Below are 23,078 nucleotides of genomic sequence, written 5' to 3' on the forward strand. Positions count from 1 at the left end.
GCGGAAATTGGCCAGTGCAAAGGTTTTTCTGATTAATTTAATAAAAAGACAAATAAAATCCCAATGAGATTGTACTAAAGACATTTGTTGACTAAAGAATTGGGTCCTATTTTAAAGAAGGGAGGATAAAAAATAAGAAAGAAGAGAGTGGCATTTCTCGGTATATTCCTTACATTGCTTATCCATAACTTTTATCAAATTAATTGCAGTTTTCTATTTAACATTTAAGTACCCTCTATAACTACAAATTATAGATGTTTCTTCCGTTTTACAGATGTTGTTGAAGCAGTTTGGTCGAATCTTCCGTCAATGAGCGGAGGGAAGAAACGTGCCTGGTCAATGGAGTCCTCTCACGGTCGACTTAACTATGGAAAACAGCAATACGTCGATTCCAAACTATTTCCAAGAAGAAAAACCTATTTATTTTTAAAAATCTTAGTATATAGACGTTTTCATATACTCGAATAAAATTAAAACCAGTTGTTAGATATGAACATGATGGATTTGTATATGAATGAACATAATGATTCATGTGTGGTGATTAGTGACCGTCAGAGATCGTGAGATGCGGTCTGGTGTGACGTACGTTTTTGAAAAACATTTTCTTTATCGTGTTTAAAGTTTACAATTGCATGTAGGAAGTGACAAAAAAAAAAGGATTTATACAATACTCGAAAATTTTAGATTAAAAAAAATGAATTTATACAATGACAGAAATTTTTAGAATTAAAAAATTGAATTTATACAATGCTACAAATTTTTTTCACATCCTACATGTAACTGTAAAATTTTAACAATGTTTATAAATCCCAGGCCCTGAAGATGATCTCAATAAAGATCGAAACGTTGGCACGGTAAAGAAAATGTTTTTCTAAAACCTACGTCACACCAGACCGCAACTCACGACCTCCGAATAATAATGATTCATGTCATAACTCTTAATCTGAACTGGTTCATAAAATATAACACTAAAATTGTTTCTTAAGCAGTTTTTTGCATGAGTCTTAAGCAAATAATATAAAGTTAATTTTATTATGAAAAACAAGATGCCAGGATTTTATTTTTTGTATATAAACTTCAAAAATACATTATACTTTAATCGTTAGCTGTTAAGATTAAGTTCATCATAATACAAAAAAAATTTACAGCAATTTATTTTTTATTAATTTTTCTAAATTTGGCATCCCATTTGACAAATTTTCATCGCATTTTTAAACCCTGTATTCTTCATGAATACTATCAATAATTAGTCATTAAATCTAGTCATTTTTTAATAATTAATACATTTTTGCTGCTTACACTTTTTATAAGTGTCGATTGTATGCATGTTTTTCTTTGTTGATGGTACAAAACATCATGATTACTTTGATAACTTTGTTTGAACAAAGGCTTCGACTGTATTTTGTTTTTCAAATGTTCTCTCTTACTAAATGCAAAACTCTGATATTGACGTTTAATATTTCATTATATGTTGAGACAACAGGCAAGAAAAATATAAAAAAAGAACAAGTTAGTTAAAGTAATAAGAAAAAGGAGTAAAAAATACATAAAATTTTGTTTATATTAAGTACGTCATTGTTTAACAAATAATCACAAGGCATAAATATAAAACAACATTAAAATACGCCGATTTTTGCCTCGTCTTCGACGCCTATGTGATGATCTGACGCAAAATCGCAATAAAAAATATTATAATAACAAATGTAAGCTCAGTGGGCTAGTTTGTAGCACTAGGTGGATTAAGAATGGGCCATGCAAGGCGGACAAAAAAACACCAAATTTTGTGCTAAAGCCAGAAAGATTGCTCGCCTGTACCAGTTAATTGTAGAGTGTCATACTTGGCTCAAGGTAAACAAAAAAAGTACTGTTCAAATACAGTTGATTAAACAAACGACATTACAAGTAGAAGCTTCGGATCAACACACTTTATCTCTTAAATAGTACAAATGTATTTATTCACGTGCATATGTACAATATGCATATTAACGTTCAGCATCTTTATATTTATACATATAAAGGTATATGGAGGCATATAAGAGGACAGTGTGAATGGTATGTAAATAGCAAAGATTGTGGTATGTGAAATAGGAATGTGAGAGTGTGAATATGTCTAGATTTAGAAATTGCATGCAATGGGGGTTGAAACGATTAGGGTTGACAGCCGGAACGAACTTAAACATTAAAACGTAATATTATTGAACTGTTGATTTGCCCTAAGTATAAAATAGCTTCTGGCTTACAATACAATACACAATACAATACACAATACTTTATTACAATTGATACAGACAGAAAAAATAGAAATACTGATACAAAGTATAATAAGCATGGCTACTTAAAAGCTTACAAATACAGGAATATTAAAACAAAAACAAAAAAGTCGAAGAGAAAATTAACATATAGCAGGTGTATGAAACATAATAGATGGAAGTATGAGAAAAAAGAAGGAAACAAAAAGAATTAAATCAGAACAAATTACCTATTGAGAACTGATAGAGTGTTAAAAAACAAAGCAGTAAAAGTAAAAGTATATGTACAGGGACGACAATCATTGCATATCTGAAAGCCACTCGTATCTCACTCTCCAGGCGTGCCGAGCAAAGGAAATTAACGGTAAAGGGGATACTTTGTTAGAAAGATATTCCAGTATTTCAACTCTGGAGATGACTGTCTTACCCAAGTAAGATACCCGCAATTCTGAGAGAAGAGAGCAGACTCCCAAAAAATGATATGAATCTTCCCTGGCGAGGCTGTTACAAAGTGGACAAGTTTCATCTTGAGGATCATTCAAAACCCAGGGTTTGAATTTCAAGTATAACAATTCTCCTCTTAGTTTGAATAGCCAACAAGAATCTCTAATATTAAGGTCCTGGGAAAGGCTCGGTTTGTATGAGAGTAGGTGTTCATTGGACAGTTCCTTATACAAGTAGAACCTCTCTGTGCTTTTCGCCTTATTCACAGCTTCTTCTCGATGAACTTCGATTATTTTGTAAGGAAGCACTAAAAGGTCCGAGAGATTCTCCCGAACTCTCGTTTTGCCAGGAGCATGAGTATTTCTGGGCTAGAGAAGCCCATTGATTATACCAGGAGATATTCTTTCTAATTATCTGTAGAGCGATTATTTTAGGCAGTCGAACATCTGGGAGGCTCAGTATCTTTGACATATATTTTAGGTGGAGGGAAAAGGTATACGAGAATAGAGGAGGCAAACAGGATTCTAGCGTTAGCATGTAATTTGGGGAGAAAGAAGGTAAGTTGAAAAGTTTTTTAACAAAAAAGCTTCTGGCTTATCAAATTGAGTAAAAAAAATACTACAATCCTATTTCGTTAAATTATTTTTAAACAACGGACACGTAAAGGGAACGTGTTTGTGTCCGTTCTTTAGGAGGCCCAATCAGGAGAGGTTTACACTTTTTTGGAATTTTAACCAATTTTATTCGATGATTCTAATGGGCAAAGAAAAAACATATTTGTTTATTTGTGAAAGTACAGTTTCCAAAAAAATTAAAACAAAATGGCAAAAGACCCGTCAATTACTTGAATAATTCTTCCGACAAAGAGAAGCGTTCGAAGGAGGAATAGGCCCTACGAAGAAAAGTACACAACACATGTACAAATGTATTTCCTAAAAAAGGGGAAGGAAGGGAACTTAAAACCGCTAAAAAAAAGTTATCAGTTAAAAAGGACGAATTTCCTAAAAGATGTATCAACGTGAAATTTAAACATAACTGTTTCGATTGATTCCTTGGTAAAAAATTTGCCTGCCTTCCTAAAACTGTTACACGTTAAAAATTTGTTAGTTTTTTCACATCCTACATGTATTTGTAAAATTTAAACAATGTTTATAAATCCCACACCCTGAAGATGATCTCAATAAAGATCGAAACATTGGCACGATAAACAAAATGTTTTTCTAAAACCTATGTCAAACCAGACCGCATCTCACGATCTCCGAATAATCATTAACTAAGGTCACTAAACACCACATATTTCTACACGTTAAAAAGTTCAACTGATCGTAACAATTTTATTTAAATGAACAATAAGCGCAATAACTAATATGTATGTACACATTTACAGTTCATGTCTGTTGTAGAGGGGAGGATTACTGTGTCGGCATGTCCGCGGCCATACGGAGGGAGTTCAATTATAGAGGTGTTTAAAATGCATAGAAATCATATCTTTTTGCCGGGGAATGCAAAAATCTTCGGATAAGAGAGTATTCGCCGTAGAGGGGTGACGGTTATGAGGACTTTCGCAACATGGTCTTCAAATTATGTGTTACTCATTGCAAAAATAAAAATTGAATGGAGTTACAGACAATCTAGTCAGTTTGTTCTGTTTGAATCATTTCTCATTTTTAAAGTTTAGTAATTTTATTTTAAAACATGCTTACAAAAATTATTTCTAACGTAATAACTATATGCTATACGTCAACTTATAAACAACATAAATGATAAGTATTTTGCTTACGCAGAATTATTGATTATTGACAAAACGTTAAAGAGTTTAGCGATAATTAAAAATCAATATTTCATTTTAAATAATGAGGTTTTGTGTAGCGTTTTAAAAACGTTATCCAAGTTTAAAAAATTTCAACTCTCATTAGTAATAGAATAAAAATAATAAATTATAAAGCCTTGTGGATCCTTTATTTTTTATTACCTACCATTCCACCTCAATAAAATGCTTAAACACATCTCAGACGATTTAAGGATCGGCTTATTTTGTGTTTTCATAAGAATTAAACCTATTCGATTTTATTTGAAGACTTCAACTTGCTTTAACAAAACCGATAGTTAAGATAAACGTTCTTTAACCACCGACCAGTGCCCATTGGAGCAAAGAAATAAATAACTATTCAAAGTAATTCATATTTTTGAATATGGTTTTCTGCCTTTGTTGCTTACTTCAAAGCTAATAAGTATAAGTCGATTTTTACGCATAATAAGCACCCTTTAAAACCCTTAAATACGAATTTTCATATCAATAAAAGTCATGTTTGAGTGCATTCACCGGGGGCAATTATTTCTCTCTCGCTGAAATGAATATATATCGAAACAATTGTTTAAACAATAAGTTGGATATTTTTAAACTAAAATATGTTTCAGTGACGGCAGCTTGATTATAAGAAATGATTGTTTTATATTAAAGCAGCACGTGTTATACATGTTACGTTGAAACTGACTGACTAAAATTACTGCGCCACTTAAAATTCTAAATCAAGGTTTTATTTAAAAAAAAATCAATTATTTTTGTTTTCAATTAGATTTGAAATCAAGAAGTTTTGAAACCTTCAGCGAGTTGTTGACAAATGACCAGTTTCACGTTTGATTATTTACAAATTGTCCAATATCGTTAATTTCGGTTGGCATAATAAATTACTTTTGTTCAGGCAAAACTCTTTTTTAAGGACTGGAAGTAAATTGTTGTACAATTCTAGCTTATTGTTGAAAATACAAAAATGCTAAAATGAATTGGTTGTTTAATAAAATAAACTTGTGCTTTATCATTAATAACGAATTCTAGATTTCGTTTCTGTACTGTGCATGCCGAAACATCTTCAGCTGAGCAGGGATAGGAGGGATATTGGAATTATCCCGAAATGCATTCATTTTAATGAAAAGAAAAAATACTGGAGTTCTATATATATATATAAACCCCAAGATTTTGTACCATTTAATCTCGGGGAGTGATTTAGTGATGTCCTCTCCTTCAAAGATTTCAAATCTAGACCTAGCATACCTATCACACTCTGCGAGGTAGTGCCTTGCCGTTTCTTCTTTTATTTCGCAAAAACGGCAAAAGGAATCTGGTAGTATACCCATTACGAAGTGTCTTCTCAGTGGGCACTGGCTCGTCAGAATACCTATCGGCCTCCTAATTCCCTTCCTTGAGATAGAGAATAGCCATTTCGATTCTGCTGGTTTGATCGCCCTAACAAACTCTTTCGATTGCCTGTGTCCGGGGGACATATTCCATTCTTTAAGATATTGTTTCATGCCCCAGCAACTAATACTCTCTTTCGCTGTGCTCGTAGAGTGGGGTAATACCGGTTGTGGCCCGACAAACGCAGTATTAGAGCCTTCTTAGGCCAGGCTATCCGTCTCTTCATTGCCAGGGTGACCTTTATGTGCTGGTATTCAAATAAGGGTTACCTCGTTCTCAAACCTGAAAGAGATCCTATTGATAAGATCTACAGTTTCCTCTACCAGTCGTGAGGTTGACAAATCTTTTGTAATGACCTAAGACAGCCTGACTGTCAGAAAAAATTGTAATATCTTTTCCCTTAATTTTATTTTCCATAAGTGTTCTACAACACACATTGATGGCCCAGATTTCCGCCTGAAAAACGGAGCTGATATTGCCAAGAGAGGAGAAGATGCTGATTCCTAATTTTGGTATGTAGATTCCTGCACCACTCCCTCTACCTTTGATAAGTGATCCATCTGTGTAGCAGTCTATGTTACGATGGTCAGCATCCATGTTATAGTTATAATCCATGTTATAGTTATATTCACAAGGGTTGACTACCTGAAAGTGCTTTTTCCCCGAAGGGGTTTTAATCTTTTTATCACTAACGCTTAATAATTGACCGTTAACCTTACTCAATAGTTGTGAGATTTTCGAGTGACCTATGTTATTGCACTTATGATTCCAGCTGCCCTCGCTAATTAATCTGTAGCAGCTGATTAGTGCTCTAACCTTAACCTCAATGTGAAGAGGTGTGGTATTGTTTATGAGTTCAAGTGCTAGGGTGGGTGTAGTTGAAAATGCTCCTGCCATCATCAAACAACCTAGTCGTTGAAATGACCTTAATTTATTACTATTCCCTTTGTTTTCTAGACCTTTCCACCATACCAAAGCTGCGAAAAAGAATCTAGGTAGAATAATTGCAGTATATAGCCATTTGGCTACCCATGGTTTGATGCCCCATGTTTTATCGACAATTCTCCTACATTGTACCATTGATGTAGTGCCTTTCCTGTATAAGTTATTAATATGACCTTTCCAATCAAGTTTCCTGTCAAGTGTCACACCAAGGAATTTGATTGAATCCACTAACTTTAATTCTATGTCCTGAAATGTAGGGTTTTTAAAATTACCTAATGTTCTTCTCCTGCTAAACATTATCAATTCTAGTTTAGCAGGATTAATTGATATACCTTCATCATAACACTTCTCATAAAGCAATCCCATGGGGTTTTCCATCAGTACTGAAAGAGTCAGGGGATCCCTACCTGTGAGCATTATGGTACCATCATCTGAAAATAATTGACTGTAGCAACCTGAATTGTTCAGAAGTTCTATTAAGCTGTTTACTGTAATTAGCCATAAAAGAGGTGACAAACAGCTTTCCTGTGGTAGATAGACCATAGCCTTATCAAATAAAAATTATTTGTTGACTTCTCTTTATTTTAAAATATATTCGTTATTTTCCCCTTGTTTGAACTAAAGCTTTTTCAGTCAACTGCATGTAAATTATTTAATAAATTGTAATTCTTTGGTCGTCTAGCCTTTTGTAGGTTAAACCTCTATTAAAAACAAACAATAATATAAAGTTTAAAGCGTTATCAAAGAAAAAACTATTTACTAAATTCTTCGTTATTTTCAACATTCATTCAAAATTGACGCCTTAAAGCCTTTTCCAAAATAAACCACATGTAAATTATATGATTATTAATAAATTCTAGTTGTTATGCCGTTTAAGTCGACAGTAACCTTTAAGCCTCCATTAAAAATGGACAATAAAACCTCAACTTCTATTTTGTTTTCGTGTCCTCTAAAAGCTGAGAAACAACTTCCTTTTCGTTTTATTCAAACAAAAATATACTCAAACAAAAAACCTGACACTTATTTTGTAATTTATTTCAAACGTTATATTTGTATTTATATCCTTATATTTATTTCAACATGTTTATTTTAATGTAAACCTAATTAAACTACTTCAGACATTCATGAGTGTTAATAAAACTGATTAAAATATGCTGGTTTGGAAAAAAATTAACCAAAACACCGGAAAATCATTTAGAGACAGATTGAAATTTAACTAACAATGTATTACTTGGTTTTGATCTTAATGTGTTCCAAAATCAGTCATAAAATTATTATTTTAATTTATTATTCAATAGACACGTTACTTATAATTCCATCAGTCTGGTTGTTTTTGTTTTTCAAAATTTAGTCTAAATACCACAAACCTTGTTCAAACTAAATCTCTAGTCTCCTGTAGGTTCGTCCTCTAAGCTTCCTATAAAAGCAGACAATCGCAATATATTTTAATTTAGGGTTGACTGTTTTATTTTAATAAATTGTAGTTCTTGGCCATCTAGCAATAAGCCTTCTGTAAGTTAAGCCTCCTATAAAAGCAGACAATCAACTTCCTTTTCGTAAACCAAATTCAACTGGTTCAGAAATTCATGACTTTTAATAAAAAATATCAAATTCACCAAAACATCGGAAAATCATTTAGCGACATTTAACTAACAATTTGTTACCTGGGTTTGATCTTAATGTATTATTAAGAGCAAAACCAGTCATAAAATTTTAATTACTTTCATTTTATTTTGTTTTTTACATTTTTTTTTTATTTAGACCAAATACCACAAACCTACAAAGTAAATCTGTAGGTTACTTACTTTCCGTTTTATTAAATATCAATATATTTAGTGGACTTTACTTGATTTTATTTTCACCACTAAGAGACTTCCCCTGTTTGTACTGTATTGATAAACTGTGTCTAACTAGTTGTAAATGTTAACGCAAAACAATTAATTCCTTAATTTAAATAATGAGGCTAAATCTTGGCTTCTAGAGATTTGACCAATATGCTAGACAACAAGGCAAAAAAATAATCTTGGCTTAAACTATTTCCTTCTTCCTATATTCCAATGATCCATCTGGTGTTCTCAGTTCATACTTAAGGCGGTTTAAATGTGACTTGATTACTTTCATAAATCTGGTTTTACAAAATTCTAAAATAATTATTTTGTTTTAATTTCACTACGAAATCATGGCTCAAACTGTTCACTGACTAAGCTCGAACAATATAACCCTAAGGCCTAAACCCTTTTTAACACATCCGACGGGCAATTGGTTTTTGTTTAATTATTTTTTCTTTTTAATAATCCATCTCGCATTCTCTGTTCATACTTAAGGCGTTTAAATGTGACTTGATTACTTTCATCAATCTGGATTTTCAGTTCTAAAAAAAATTATTTGGTTTTAATTTCACTATAAAATCATGACACAAACTGTTCACCGTGAAGCTGGAACAATATAAAGCGTAAACGGATATTATAAACCACGCGGACAATTCGTTTTTCCCTTAAATAATCAAATTCATCTATCAGGAATTTTCAAAATTCATTCTAAATTGATAGTTCGGGCCTTTTACAGTCAGCCGAGTGTAAATTATTTTATAAATTGTAGTTCTTTCGTCGTCTAATTCATCTGTAGGTTAACCCTACGTTAAAAACAGACGATAACATTTTAACTTCCTTTCCGTTTTATTAAATATAAATATATTCTAACTTAGAATTGAGTTTTATGTTAATAAATTGTACTCTAAGCAGTTGTGTTTGTTAACTTTAGAAATACTAATACAAAGCAAGAAATTCTTAATAATGAGGCTAAATCTTGGCTCAAATCCCCTCCCCCCCCCCGGGAAGCTCGACATTACAACCCTAAGCCAACCCAGTTTTAAAATCCGAATGAAAATTCATTTTTGTTCAATTGTTTTCTGTAAAATATCCATACTTACAGCTGTTTATAAATGCGTCCTCGTTACTACTAATAAATCCCGATTACGTATGCGGTTTATCGTTATTATATTGACCTATTTTAAACTACATCGTACATATTATTGTAAATATAAACATTTTTAAGAGAATGGAAATTTTATTTGTATTTTAAATCTCCTAGGAGACATCACGATGTTAACTAAAAACTTGTTTTTTCATTAGTTTTGTCAGGTTCTGTTTAAGTTTCAGGTGTAGACATGCAAACGCAATTTCGTGCAAGGAAATGATCATGCATGAACAGCACTTGAAGCTGAAAAGGTGTTACGCCTTGAACGAAATAAAAACAAAATTTAAGATATAATAATTATACGTGTATTCAAAAAATATTAAATATTACAATATTTAGTGTAATTTTACTTAGGAGTTTTGTGATAATAAGTGTAAACGAAGAGAAGACTCGGAATGCATTTACTCGACGAGTTTGTAAAGCCTCGTACAAAGGATATCGTCGACAGTGAGGGTCATCATGACCTCTTCTGGTGAAAATTCCCTTACGATCTTGGTCTCCTTGTCGCCCTTCTGTACTTCGACGAGCTTGTTGTCTCCTTCCATCGTGAACGTAGCCTTGACTTTGCGTCCGTCGGGTGTCTCCTGATCGAACTCCTGGTTCAGCTTAAACTTGACGACCGTGTTTTTGAAGGTGGACGAAGACTTCAGCGTGTACTCGTCTCCTTCGACCAACAGTTCGACGACGGGGGAGACGGAATTGCCCACAGTCCTCGTCATCAGGCCGACTCCGAGGGCCTTCATGTACTCGTCGAACTTCTCGCTCTTGGCAAGCTTGTACTTGAGTCCGGAAAACTTGTTCATTTTGGTCGAGCTTAATTCAGTCGTTGGACTTCACACACGATGACACGAACCGTATAAGGCAAGGATGACGACTGAAGCAGGAGTGAGCGTGAAACGCCGGCCGGCTTTGTGAAGGTGGGGGCAATGCCCCTCCCTGCACTCTGCTCTTTGAGTCGCCGCCCTTCGACCCAGGGGCCCGGAAACATGCGTATTCATACGACTTACACCCACATATTTCCTCATCAGTAGATCCCTTCATCCGGGATAACTACGGAGGTCGACTCCTAGGAGGGATAAAACCGTAGAAACGGGTTTCGGCGGACCCGAGACAATACTTATCCGCGATTCGCCTTACTTCCTAGCTTTATAATGACTAATCAGCATCCAGTCCGCATTGTTTCCCCAATTCTAGTAGCTCAACAAAGATTTCACGAACATGAAAAGGAGACATAATTCTTGATAGTTGACACAAAGTAGTTTGGGCGTTTAAAATCATTTTGGTTGTCTACCTCAATGTTTAGGTGAATTGTGGAGGTCCAAAGGGTTCGAACGTACCAACACTCTTCAGAAAAATTGAAATATTAGATCATTTCTTGAAGTTCAAGAACTCACACAAGCCAAGACCTACCCTTAAAATTTATCTAGCAATTTATTTCCTGGTTTTGATCTAAATATATTATTAAGAGCAAAACCAGTCATAAATTGTTAATTATTATAATAATTTTTTAATTTTTTTTTAATAGTCACTTTACTTGTAAATTCATCAATCTGGTTGTTTTTGATTTTCAAAATTTGGTCTAAATACTACAAACCTTGTTCAAACTAAATCTCTAAGTACCCTGTAGGCTAAGCCTCATATAAAATTGTAGTTCTTGGCCATCTAACAGTAAGTTCCTGTAAATTAAGCCTCCTATAAATGCAGACAATCAACTTCGTTTTCGTTTCATTAAATATAAAAATACACTCAAACAAAATCCATACACTAGTATTTTGTTGTTTATTTCAAACGATATATATATATACATATTTTGTTTACGCCGTAATGATTACTCGGGATAAGATTTCGGAAAACCCCCCGCCACGTTTCCGGCCTCGTCGTCGGCCAGATCGAGGCTTGAATTCGTCGTGTCGTCGTCTTGAGTAATTGTAATTTTTTATAAATCGTGATCCAGCTTAAAGTTTATTTTATTTCGTTTATTGTCTTCATTTTATGAATTTATCGTCGTCATCGCTCCGGTTGGTAAGATTCCTGAGACATCTGCGTGGTGAAGGTCCCCCGTCCCGACTTTTCCTGACTTTTCCGACCATTTTCCTCCTTGCATCCCCCTTTACCTCAGTTGAGGTAGCTGGACTATCGTCACCGGAGGTGAGTGTTTTTTTTCCCTTTTATTTTATAATTCATTTTATTTTAGTCTAATTTTAAACCCATACAGTCCACTTGATCAGACATTTTGGTCCTCCGGGCCGGATTGATTGATTCAGACGAAGTTGGTGTCCCCCCCATTGGAGCGGCTGTTGCCACAGGTTCCCTAAAGTGTGAATTATCAATCGGCAAAGTTATAAGTTTTGGTTTGGGTCCACGCCTCAATGTCGAAATCCTTTCTTCTGGCATAAGTAATGGCTGGCACTGAGATCCTATATAAGACGCCTGGTAGTCGCGATGAATGGACTGATCTTGATGTTTTTCCAATGTGCCACTTCTTGGAGGAGTCGAATCTCCATTGCATTTTGGTAGAGTTCCACCGCCAACATTACTACTGATACCATCTTGGTTCTTGTCAAGGTTTTTGAGCTCCATTTGGTCATGATGTATCCAGAGATCAGGTGGTTTTATGTTGCTGGCTCCTGCCTTTCCACCTTTTGGATACCCTTTTTTGCTGCGATCGGGGGTTGTGGGGTTTGACTTTCGACAACAAAGGAACACAACAGAGATTGCGATCAAAGTGATGAGACTGATGATGCTACTATAACTATGTACATTAAGGTAGTATTACTAAGGCCCTTTCCTTTGTTTAAATTTCCAACCTCTGCTATAGCACCAAAAGCAGAGGCTGGTGTTGTTATTGAAACTACCGGAGAGCTGATAGAGAATCCTTTTTTATTCCTTGCTTTGACATGGAAATAATAGGTCGTGTCTAGGGAAAGTGCTTTGATAAGGGTTGCCATTTTATCACCTGGCACATGCTCGGTTACCCAGTCTCTCTCTTTCGATTGAAGGTCTGTCGTGTACGATACGACATAGCTTGTTATGTGGCCGTTCGGGATTTTGGGTGGCTGCCAGAAAAGACTGACAGTACCGGGCGAATTCTGGTTCACAACAGTCACATCCCTTGGAGGAGAGCCAGGGGTAGATTCCCATGTTGTGTTTGCAACCGTCATGCTCCAAGGGCTGTCTCTACGACCATTTACTACTTTAACAACAAATTCATATTGTGTAAATGGCTTCAAATCGTCCATCATGTAGTTGAGGACTGTTGAATTGTGAAATCTGTATCTTGTATTTAACGAAGAGGGGTGAAACTGGTTGTATCGAACAACGTAGTATCTCCCATCATTTACTACCTGATCTGGGGCTAATGTCGTGTCTGTCCAGAAGAGAACGACTGATGTTGATGACACAACAGTGGCTTTGAGCCCAATCGGCGGAAGGAGAGGAGTTATTGGCTCTGCGATATTTTCTAATTTGGTCCGAACGTTCTCATAAGCCAATGGTCCATCACCCCTTTCATTTCTAGCCCGTAACGAGATTATATATTCAGAGTTAGGTTCAAGATTTTTTATTACATAATGCCTCTGTTTTCCATCGAGTTTTTCAACATAGTCATCCGGTATACCTTTACCCCATGTTATTATATATTCACGAACAAGAATGTTTGTATTTTTTGGAGGTGACCAAACTGCTGTTATCGAATCTCCATTTGCTTTCGCTTTTAAATCAGATGGTTTATCAGGAACTATCGTTTCATCAAGGTCTTTTTCGTAAGTCTCAATCGTGTACCAATCTGTAGGGGGTCCAGTTCCATTAACATTAATAGCCCAAATCCTTACTGGATATATGCTGCTTTTGTCAAGTCCTGTCAGCACATGAACTCTCTTGTTACCAGCTGTGGTTACAGTTTCAGAACGGCCTCTACGATCGCGCATCCTGTATCGTAGCTTGTAACCTGTGATTACACCGTTGCACCCCTCAGGTGATGGTGGATCCCACCGCACCGTTAAACTTGAAGAGCTGGTTACTTCAACGGTAACATTCGTAGGAGGTTCAGAAGGTACGTCAGAAAGAGTCTTGACTGTAATCTCATCGGAGTTCATGCCCGGTCCATAGTGGTTGTAAGCCACAACCCATACAAAATATTCTGTGAATTTTTTCAAACCTGTCAAAGTATAAAATGTGTCTTCCGTTTCAATGTGGTGTTCCTCTGAAGAATCATACTCATAATAATAAAGTTTATACTTGTCTATCTTTCCATTTGTTACATGTGGTTCTGACCAAGAGACTCTAAGTTCTGTAGTGGATGAAATTGCATGAACATTTAAAGGACGGCTTGGTACTCCTCTTAACTCTGGCGCTGTTACGACCAAGACCAAGGCCAAGACCTGTTGTAGTGATTGCCGCGATTCTAAAAATGTACGTTGTATTGGGACTGAGCCCTGAGATATTTGTCTCTTCCAGATTAGATCTCGATGTGTTTACGACACGTTCCCTGTTTGAATGTTGCTCCTTGTAAAAAATGCTATAGCCAAGAATTTCACCTTGAATTGAAGCCGGCGACTTCCATTTAAGAGTAACCATCTTGGGCCTCACTGCGATCACCTCTACTTCTTTTGGAGGACCGGTTTGTGACCTAATGCTCTCTAAAGAAGACCAAGGAATGGAAGGTTTGCTAGAGTTTGTTACAGTGCTGGTCACAGACAAAAGGGCAGCAGCTTGAATATTGCCAGCTGAATTAGATGCAAGGCACTGAAAAATGCCAGAATTTGATTCCATCACCCTCAGAATACGCAAGTTGTTTCCATTCACCACTTGAAGGTATAAGCTAGAGTTGGCGACATGATCACCGTTTTTAAGCCAATAGACTTTCGGCTCAGGCTTGGCATAAACTTTGCATTCGAGTTCAATGTCAGAATTAACACCTGCAATGATTGATGATGGATGTTTTACAAATCTTGGGGCAACATGAATGGATAGAGTTGCTTGTGTATCAACTGAATCCACACTGTTCCCTGCCCTGCACTGATAATGGCCTGCATCGGATTCCCTCATATTTGTAATTTGCAAAGCTCCAGTACCAACTTTCTCATACCGACTGTCTAGATCAGCCATAACAACTTTAATGCCATCTTTCAGCCAATCGATCCATGGTCTTGGATTACCGTTGGCTGCACAGTCAAGAGTTATAATGTCACCTTCAAACCCAACTGTTTAATTTGGTTCAGCAATAAACTCAGGGCTCATTTTCCTTGACGAACCCTCAAGATCTTGTGAAACAGTGAGGAAAGCCTTTTCACTTAGTCGATAAGATGTTACATTGATAGCTCCCGATATCTGATACTTGGACTTCGTCAATTTCCAACGAGCCCGAAGGCAGGACGATCATCCTCGTTTCATCTAAAACTAGTGGAAGTTGATCTTTTATCCATGTCACGGTCGGCTGTGGTTTGCTGTTGCTGTGACAGGCGAAATGAGCCGTCTGTTTTGGATAAACATTCAAACTCTGAGGCTGTTTATCTAATGAAGGCAATTTGGCAAATGTAACTGTGGCAGTACGACTGACTATTTTACCAACCGAAATGACACTTAGGTCCACAAGAATGTCGACTTCTCGGACTTGGAAAAAGTGACCCATTTAGTATCGAGATTACGGGGCCCAGCCTTAAACGTTTGTCAGGGGTTGACTCCGACCGCGAACAATTACAAAGTTATCTGGGATGCTTTATTCGACCGTTTTAATGACAAAAGGTCTTTAGCAAACGGATATTTAGAACAGGTTTTTAATTCCAAACCTTTACGTATGGAGCCTCGGGAAGGATTAACTTCGGTTTTGGACAATTTCTGTACCCCCATTGCAGCTCTCCAGCAAATCGACCTGGAGGACGTGGCAGATTTTATTTTTCTTAATCGAGGCCTGTCCATTGTGGATCCGTGGACTAGGCGTTCGTTCGAAGAGGCGTACCGTTCAGAAGATGTTCCTACATACAAGGAGTTCGTACGATTTCTCCAAAAACAAATAAAATCTATGCCATTCGATTCGCGAATAGAGACGAAAACCCATACAGTCCACTTGATCAGACATATATATATATATATATGTATTTTTATCCTTGTATTTATTGCAACATATTTATTTTAATCTAAACCGAATTAAACTAGTTCAGAAATTCATGAATTTTAATCAAAATTATTAAATTATGATGGCTAGAGATTGGTTTGAAAGAAAATTGACAGAAAAACACAGAAAATCATTTATTGACAGATTAAAACGACTAACAATTTACTACCTGGTTTTGATCTTAATGCAAGAACAAAACCAGTGGAAAATTGTTAATTACTATTACCATTTTATTTTATTTATATTTTTTGTTTATTTTTTTAATAGTCTTAGTTATAAGTCTAAGACTGGTTTTGATTTTCAAAATTTAGTACAAATACGTCAAACGTTAGATTGATTGCAACATATTTATTTTAATGTAAACCGAATTAAACTAGTCCAGAAATTCATGAGTTTTAATAAATGATTATTTGAAGATCGTGAGATGCGGTCTGGTGTGACGTAGGTTTTAGAAAAACATTTTCTTTATCGTTGAACGTCGTTTCGATCTTTATTGAGATCATCTTCAGGGCTCAAAGTGTCATTCTTGTGTGCCGTGTTGAGAGTGCCGTCAAATAATCATTAACTAACGGTCACTAAACACCACACAGTTTTAATAAAACACAATTTTATTAAATTATGATGGTTTGAAAAAAATTCACCAAAACACCGGAAAATCATTTATTGACATATAGAGACTTATCCACGATTAGCCTTACTTACTTCCTCTTTATACATAACTCCAAATAGCCTTATAATGACTAATTATCAACCGGTCCGTTTTGTTTCGCCAATTCTAGTAAATGTTCAACAAAGATTTCACGAACATTAATTAACATATAAATTATATTATACATTAGACGTTATTCTTGATCGTTGACACAAAGTAGTTTGGTTGTCTTAATTTTGGTTGGCTTCCCTCGATGTTTAGGTGAATTGGGGAAGTCCGGAGCGTTCGAACGTACCAACACTTCAGCAAAACTGAAATACTAGCTCATTTCTTGAAGCTCAAGTCCTCACACAAGGCAAGACATACTTTAGACAGCGGTTTGACCAAAACGCCCAGTCAGCCAACCATACCCCAATTTAAAAGTGCATCACTTCTTTTCCAACAAACTTTTCGAATAAGCATTTGTACGAATGTGTTGTTTGTATTTCACAGACCTGATAGCTCAAAATAGGGTAAATCGGCGTAAGTGTATGAGAACAAGCTTATCTAAACGGTTCCTTTTTGGGTTCGAATTTAGGCAAATCGTGACAATAAGCTTCAACGTTTCCGCAGTTTGATATGTTCGCATAATGGTGAATCTTTGATACCAAAGCGGTGAAAATAGGGGTTGCAGATGGCGTCGCCTGTTCTTAGTCGACAAACTGAGAGATAGAATGCTTGTCACATCCAGTGTGTCGAAAACCATGGAACTGCGAATCCCTTCGCTTCTGTTAGATTTATGTAATTAATATTTTCCGTGCTCTTAGCTATTGTTTGGTCCATATTTTTTGTTTTTTAATACATATATGCATTTAGTGGTAGCTTTATTTCTCTAAGTTTTCTCCCCTAAACGTAGCTTCTTAAGCAAGCTCGTGCGTTATATTTATTCCCAGCATGACCCCGCAAAGTTTATCCTAGTCGCATAGCTCTTCGAGCGCTTTCTTTTTCGGCAGTCGATTTTTAGCATATATTAAGCTATTTGTTTTGTACATTTTTTGTTAGTACATATCCACAACGCTTTCAATCCGTTTACAATAGAGACACTTCTGCCATCTAGCGTTAATTTATTTTTCTTATTGTTTAAGTTTTTGAGTGTACTTTTTTACCTATCTGGATTGCTGTTGTGTTCTTTAAGAATTGAGCAGTTTTCTAGGTCTGATCTCCATACCCTATACCAAACAACCAACTTCGTCGTAAAGACCCATAGGCAGTATATCCCCCACTTACAAATCTTGTATCGTTTCTTGGAGGTATTTACAAATTTTGTAGGACCTGTATCCTTGAAATTTTTAATATTTACGTCCTGAAGTAATGTATCATATTCTACCCTATAAATGTCTAATTTTTAATTAACATTAATTTAGTTTAACACACAATGTACATTTAAAAAACCAGCAAACAATAGAAGAGTAGTTAGCGCCCAAAATTTCTGTCATTTTACTTGAGTATTTATTTTTTCCCCATTTTAAGGGGTTCTTCTCGGGTACCATTTTTAATACTATTGATCAGCAATATTTGTTTACAATATCCATCGGGCAATCTTACATTCCACCTGTAAAATGCACTTTTTGATATGTATGTAGTTAGCATTTAGAGTATGAATTTGGGAGCCCTATAATAGAACATTGACCCATAATCCAAAATTGCCTTAATAGTCACAGGATAAAATAAAAGTTAAATATTTGGATCATCTTCACATCAACATGGGTTAATGCTTTCAATAAATAAGCAGTGGGTCTTTAAACCAAACTCCAGGGTCATCACTTCATGATGAAATGACATGTTTCACAAAGGCTGAAACACTGATTGAGCCTGCTGTAAATTAACTAAAATAATATAATATATGTAATTATATGTAATAGTTGAAGTCAGTAAAGATCTCAACAACATAAAAAAATTGATACTTTTCTCTATAGACATTGCAGGTTTATGTTCAGCAAGGATCTCACAAACATGAAAAAAATTGACTATTACAAGTGCTGAAATTTTGTTTGAACCTGCTGTAAATTAATTAAAAATAAAATAATAAATGAAGATCTCATAAACATGAAAAGAACACTTGAAACTCCTCTACAGGACAGAGAAATTCACTCAACGCTGGGGATAGGTAGACTGAAATGATTGCTAACTACCAAATTACAGGTTCATCACTCTGCAAGCCCCATAGAAAAATCTATACGTACAAATATATATATATATATATATCCTAAAAATCTATATATACCTCTGCGTTTTGACTTATTCCACAGTCCCTTTGGGCTTCTAGGAGCTAGAATCAAACTTCAAGGTGAAAATCAGGTGTTTGTATGATTTTTTATGAGTTCCAGTTTTTATTTGTCCCCAACATCGGTGAGAAATTCTCACTCATGAGGGTTAATGCCAGGCCCAATAGAGCATGTATGATGACTATCTGAATGACGTTGGAATTGAGATCTTGGTATGGCCAGCTAGAAGTCCAGATTTGAATCCAATCGAACATTTGGGACCCAACTTAAGCAATGAGCACGACCCCCCAGGTCCTAACACCCTGTTGGGAGTGTTGGAAATGTTTGTTCTTTATGAATGAGAAATAATTCCTCAAGATTTTAACAAAAATTTTCCAAATGCCAGGCCTAAAGGGTTAAAAAAAAATTGTTTTACATTTTTATTTGTTTTTGAATTTTTTCTTCACTAAATATTTTTTTAAAATTAGGTACTAATTATTTTCTTTTTAAATGGTTTATTTTTACAACCTATTTTTGGTATTTAAAATATGAATAAACCAAAATACGATCAAATTTAATGGTGATGCTTTCATTTTGTCCATCAGGTATTTTAAATAATATTATTGCCATTATTGTTTTATATATTTTATTAGCTGTTATCTGCGAATTCGTTCAAGTGGGACTCTGTTTTAATGTACTTTCTAATGCAATGCAAGAGTATTAGTATACTCTGGGTGGGTTTGTATTCGTCTCGTTTCTCAAATTTTTCTCTTATATTTCACTTCGGCCTATGTATGGTAAAAAAAAACGTCCATATGATCCCCGTAGGGATGGAATATCGAAAAACCCTTTCTTAGCGACTATCCATGTCATTACAGGAATGCACTGTAGAAATTTCAGCTCTTCAGATCCAGTAGTTTGGTCTGTGCATTGTCCGTCAGTCAGTTATGGAACTTTATATATATATAGATAGATTATATGTTTTATTATTATCGCTATTATTTTATTTTACTGTTTAAAATTTATTTGTAAGATGTGTAGAGATTAGTGACCGTTAATCGATAGTTATTCAGATATCGTGAGATGCGGTTTATTTGTAAGATATGTACACGTAAAGGGGCTTAATGCCTTTCAAATAAATAAAAATTGTTTGAGGCCCGGAGGAGTTGCAAAAATAATTGCCGGGCCGCTCCGGGATTTGAACCCGGGACCTCCTGCACCCAAAGCAGGAATCATACCCCTAGACCAAGCGGCCTCCTGTCACGGGATGCGCCAAAACAAGTAATTTTCTGTAAAAGTAAAATTTCCTTTCTTATGATGCCAAGTGAAAGTTGGGAGTAGAGGTAGAAAAAAAGGCGGCCCCGCCTATTTTTCAAAAATTGTATAATGTTTTGAATATAAATGGGTTTTAAAAAATAATATTTTCAGTGGTTCTTTTGTTCTTTGTTTTGATTTAAACGAAGGTTTCTGTTGATCATTTATTTCGAAAATTTTTACGTCTTTTGTTGTGCTTAAGTTGGCAACGGGAATCGTTGTTATCATTTTAGCGTTTCCCCGTCTCATTATTTGATAAAGGCCAGAAGGGTAAAGATGGCGGCCGAGTACAATACAGTGCTAAGATGGACTGTTTTAATTGTTATTTTGAGTTGTGCCGACTCGGAATCGACGGATATCGAGTTGGACGTTAAAGCCCAGACACTTCACAGGATAGACAGCCTCAACATATTGCTCTACACGATACTTCTGACTGCCACAGTTCTTACGATATGGTTTTTCAAAAAGAGCAGATTGAGATTCCTACACGAAACCGGTCTCGCCGTCATTTACGGTATGTTATTACTGTATTTTCGCATTATCTCGACTCCAGAGTAGTCCAAGTGGAAATTTTGAGAATGGCCGCTTCCGTTTATAACTCCAATTAACGGCTGTCACATCGTATATCGGCCAGTTTCTTAACGTTTTTAATCCACGTCCATCACAATTTATCAAAGCATCAAGAATTACATTCAGAATTTTTGAAGACTCCCGTATTAAATTTATGTTTCAGCTGACATCTTTACAATCTAATTATACAACAATCTGATAGTAAACACGTAAACAACATTTCATCACTTTAAATCGCACAATTTCGTTAATATATTATGTTTATAAACTAACATTTTCTACAGTACGAAAGATTGTAATTATTAAATAATCTACATAACAATGAAAGTTTCCGTAACATGATATGATGATTCAAGAACGTTGTTAAACATCACACAAAAGAACAAAACATTGTAAACACAATACTGTCTAATGAATCACTTGTAACAAGACCATATTCATACATTTATAGAAGCCATTCAACCCAACTATTTCAGATGCACTCAAAATTGTACTAGATTCAGTAGAGTTGATGCTGGATGTTGGTTTGCGAGTTGGCAAACTCATGCTGAACCTGCATTGGGTTCGCTTTCCTTGAGGGTTTGAACTGTTCAACAAACCCACAAGAGAAGAAATACACAATGTCACAGTACTGGTTCAGCATAAAAAAAACATATCACCACAAAAATACAATTTGTTTATAACCAGGATTGTTGAAATATCACATAAAAGATATTATTTACATCATAACATATTTTATGACTAAATAACTTTATTTTACCTATATTGTAATATTTTCCTATCCAATTGAACATTGGTGGCAATTATCATTAAATTTACTAGGATGGCCTGTGGAAATTTTGCAAAAAACCTAAATGTACAGAAAATGAAAACATATTGTGACACATGAAGCTGACATTTGCATTAATTATGTGCAGTTAATTTTGTTTTGAACATAAATGCACATTGTGTACTGTTAGTTTGATCATTTCAATCAATTTAGTCCACCAATCCTCATTATTTAGGCTTGTCAGACATGTTTTGGCTTTGCGTTTTCTCATGGGTTTGTGGTCATACAAAAATATTGAGGATAGGCATATCGAAACCACCAAAATTATGATCTAATTTTTCAAGACCGGTTGTTCAAACACCACACAAATGAAACAAACCATTGTAAACTCATTACTGACAAATAATTCATTTGTAACAAGATCATGTTGTATTTTTCTAGACACAGTACAATCCAACTATTTCTGTTGCATTCAAAATTATTCAATAAGAAAAACATTAACTTATTACCACAAAAATAACAATTTATTTTGTACACAGGATTGTTCAAGTTCGTATTTCATCAGCCAACTTTATTAAAAATAAAAATTTATTTACTGTTAGGATTGTTGTATCTTCTTGGAAGGGGGCATTCTGGACATCCATTTGGTCCAGTTGAACCTCGATGACAATTTTCATTAAACTTACCTTGTTTGTCTTGTGGAAATATAAGACAAAAATTTAAAAAAAAAATTGTGGCACATCAAACTGACATTTTTATTACTCTGCAATAATATTGTTTTGTATGACAACAAATATTGCACACTGTAGTTTTGTCATTTCCTATCAGTTTGGTCTGCCTTTTCTCACTGTTTCGATCTGTCAGATGCGTTTTGGCTACTTGGCTGAATTTGTGGACATACTAAAATAGCAAGGATATTTATCCCAAAATTTTGGAAATGACTGGACTACCACCCCACAGGCCTTAAGGTGAAAATCCCTCACGATATTGTAAAGTGAAATGCATTGAATTTTATAAAACCAGAAACTTAACATACTTTTGTAGCAGGTGTTAGCATAACTATCCTTCACCTACTTTGAACTTTCCAACTGCCAATTTTATTTAAAAAAAAAATGGCAATAGTCATATTACATGAACACAGTCAATTGATTACTAACTAGTCTGATTGTTAAATCACACAAAAATTCTTAGCATTAAAACATATTCTCTGTATAATTACTAGATTACCATTGAAATCACTAACAGCACAGCACCATATTATCTAAATTTTAAATTACTAAGTTGAACTGTGGTAAATCATGTGGAAATCACACAAAAATTAACAAAACTATAACATAAAAACCTATTGTTCAAGGGATACTGCTAAACACAATTTTTTATTTTATTATCTTAAATTTTTTTGGTATATATTAAATTTTATAAATAAATACACAGTAGCTTAGTGGTGGAGCACCATAATCTGAAGTCGTGGGTTCAAGTCCCGCTCATGTCACAAAATTTTAATCTCAGCTTTCTTTGCATAAATCTTAATGTATACCAGAAAAATGCTAAACACATTTATAATTTTATACACACCATTCTGCACTACTATAATTTGTATATATTCAAACA

General features: G+C 35.0%; 3 protein-coding genes and 1 non-coding gene across 8 annotated transcripts in view; 1 reads left to right on the top strand and 3 right to left on the bottom strand.

The window, feature by feature from the left end:
• Positions 1-10,094: 10,094 nt before the first annotated feature.
• LOC106660976 (fatty acid-binding protein, muscle) lies at positions 10,095-10,719 on the bottom strand. Its single transcript, XM_014384058.2, has one exon. It carries the CDS (start codon positions 10,611-10,613, stop codon positions 10,212-10,214), a length of 402 nt encoding a protein of 133 aa, XP_014239544.1. The 5' UTR covers positions 10,614-10,719; the 3' UTR covers positions 10,095-10,211.
• An 897-nt stretch (positions 10,720-11,616) lies between these two features.
• On the bottom strand, positions 11,617-15,861 carry LOC106674336 (neogenin-like). Its single transcript, XM_024229944.1, is given in 4 exon segments — positions 11,617-12,542; positions 12,545-14,181; positions 14,183-15,112; positions 15,114-15,861. Coding segments are annotated over 4 exon segments (3,435 nt in total). The 5' UTR covers positions 15,440-15,861; the 3' UTR covers positions 11,617-12,000.
• A 4,136-nt stretch (positions 15,862-19,997) lies between these two features.
• On the bottom strand, positions 19,998-20,069 carry Trnap-ugg. The gene has a single exon. It is a non-coding gene; the product is annotated as a tRNA-Pro (tRNA).
• Positions 20,070-20,321: 252 nt separating this feature from the next.
• The window catches only part of LOC106660772 (sodium/hydrogen exchanger 7), a 28,717-nt gene continuing 25,960 nt past the window's right edge, over positions 20,322-23,078 (top strand). For 2 of the 5 annotated variants that reach the window (XM_014383682.2, XM_014383680.2), the window contains exon 1: positions 20,322-20,642. In XM_014383682.2, coding sequence (XP_014239168.1) covers positions 20,405-20,642 — 238 coding nt within the window. In that variant the 5' untranslated portion in view covers positions 20,322-20,404. The remainder of the gene's footprint in view (positions 20,643-23,078) is intronic. The other 3 variants (XM_014383679.2, XM_014383678.2, XM_014383683.2) reach the window with 3 other exon arrangements.

The sequence above is a fragment of the Cimex lectularius genome, unplaced genomic scaffold (assembly GCF_000648675.2).
Source record: "Cimex lectularius strain Harlan isolate CLEC.00 unplaced genomic scaffold, Clec_2.1 scaffold395, whole genome shotgun sequence".
NCBI lineage: Eukaryota > Metazoa > Arthropoda > Insecta > Hemiptera > Cimicidae > Cimex > Cimex lectularius.

What these genes read in the sequence shown, in the direction of transcription:
- LOC106660976 (XM_014384058.2), bottom strand. Translation starts at nt 10,613, where the DNA reads ATGAACAAGTTTTCCGGACTCAAGTACAAGCTTGCCAAGAGCGAGAAG.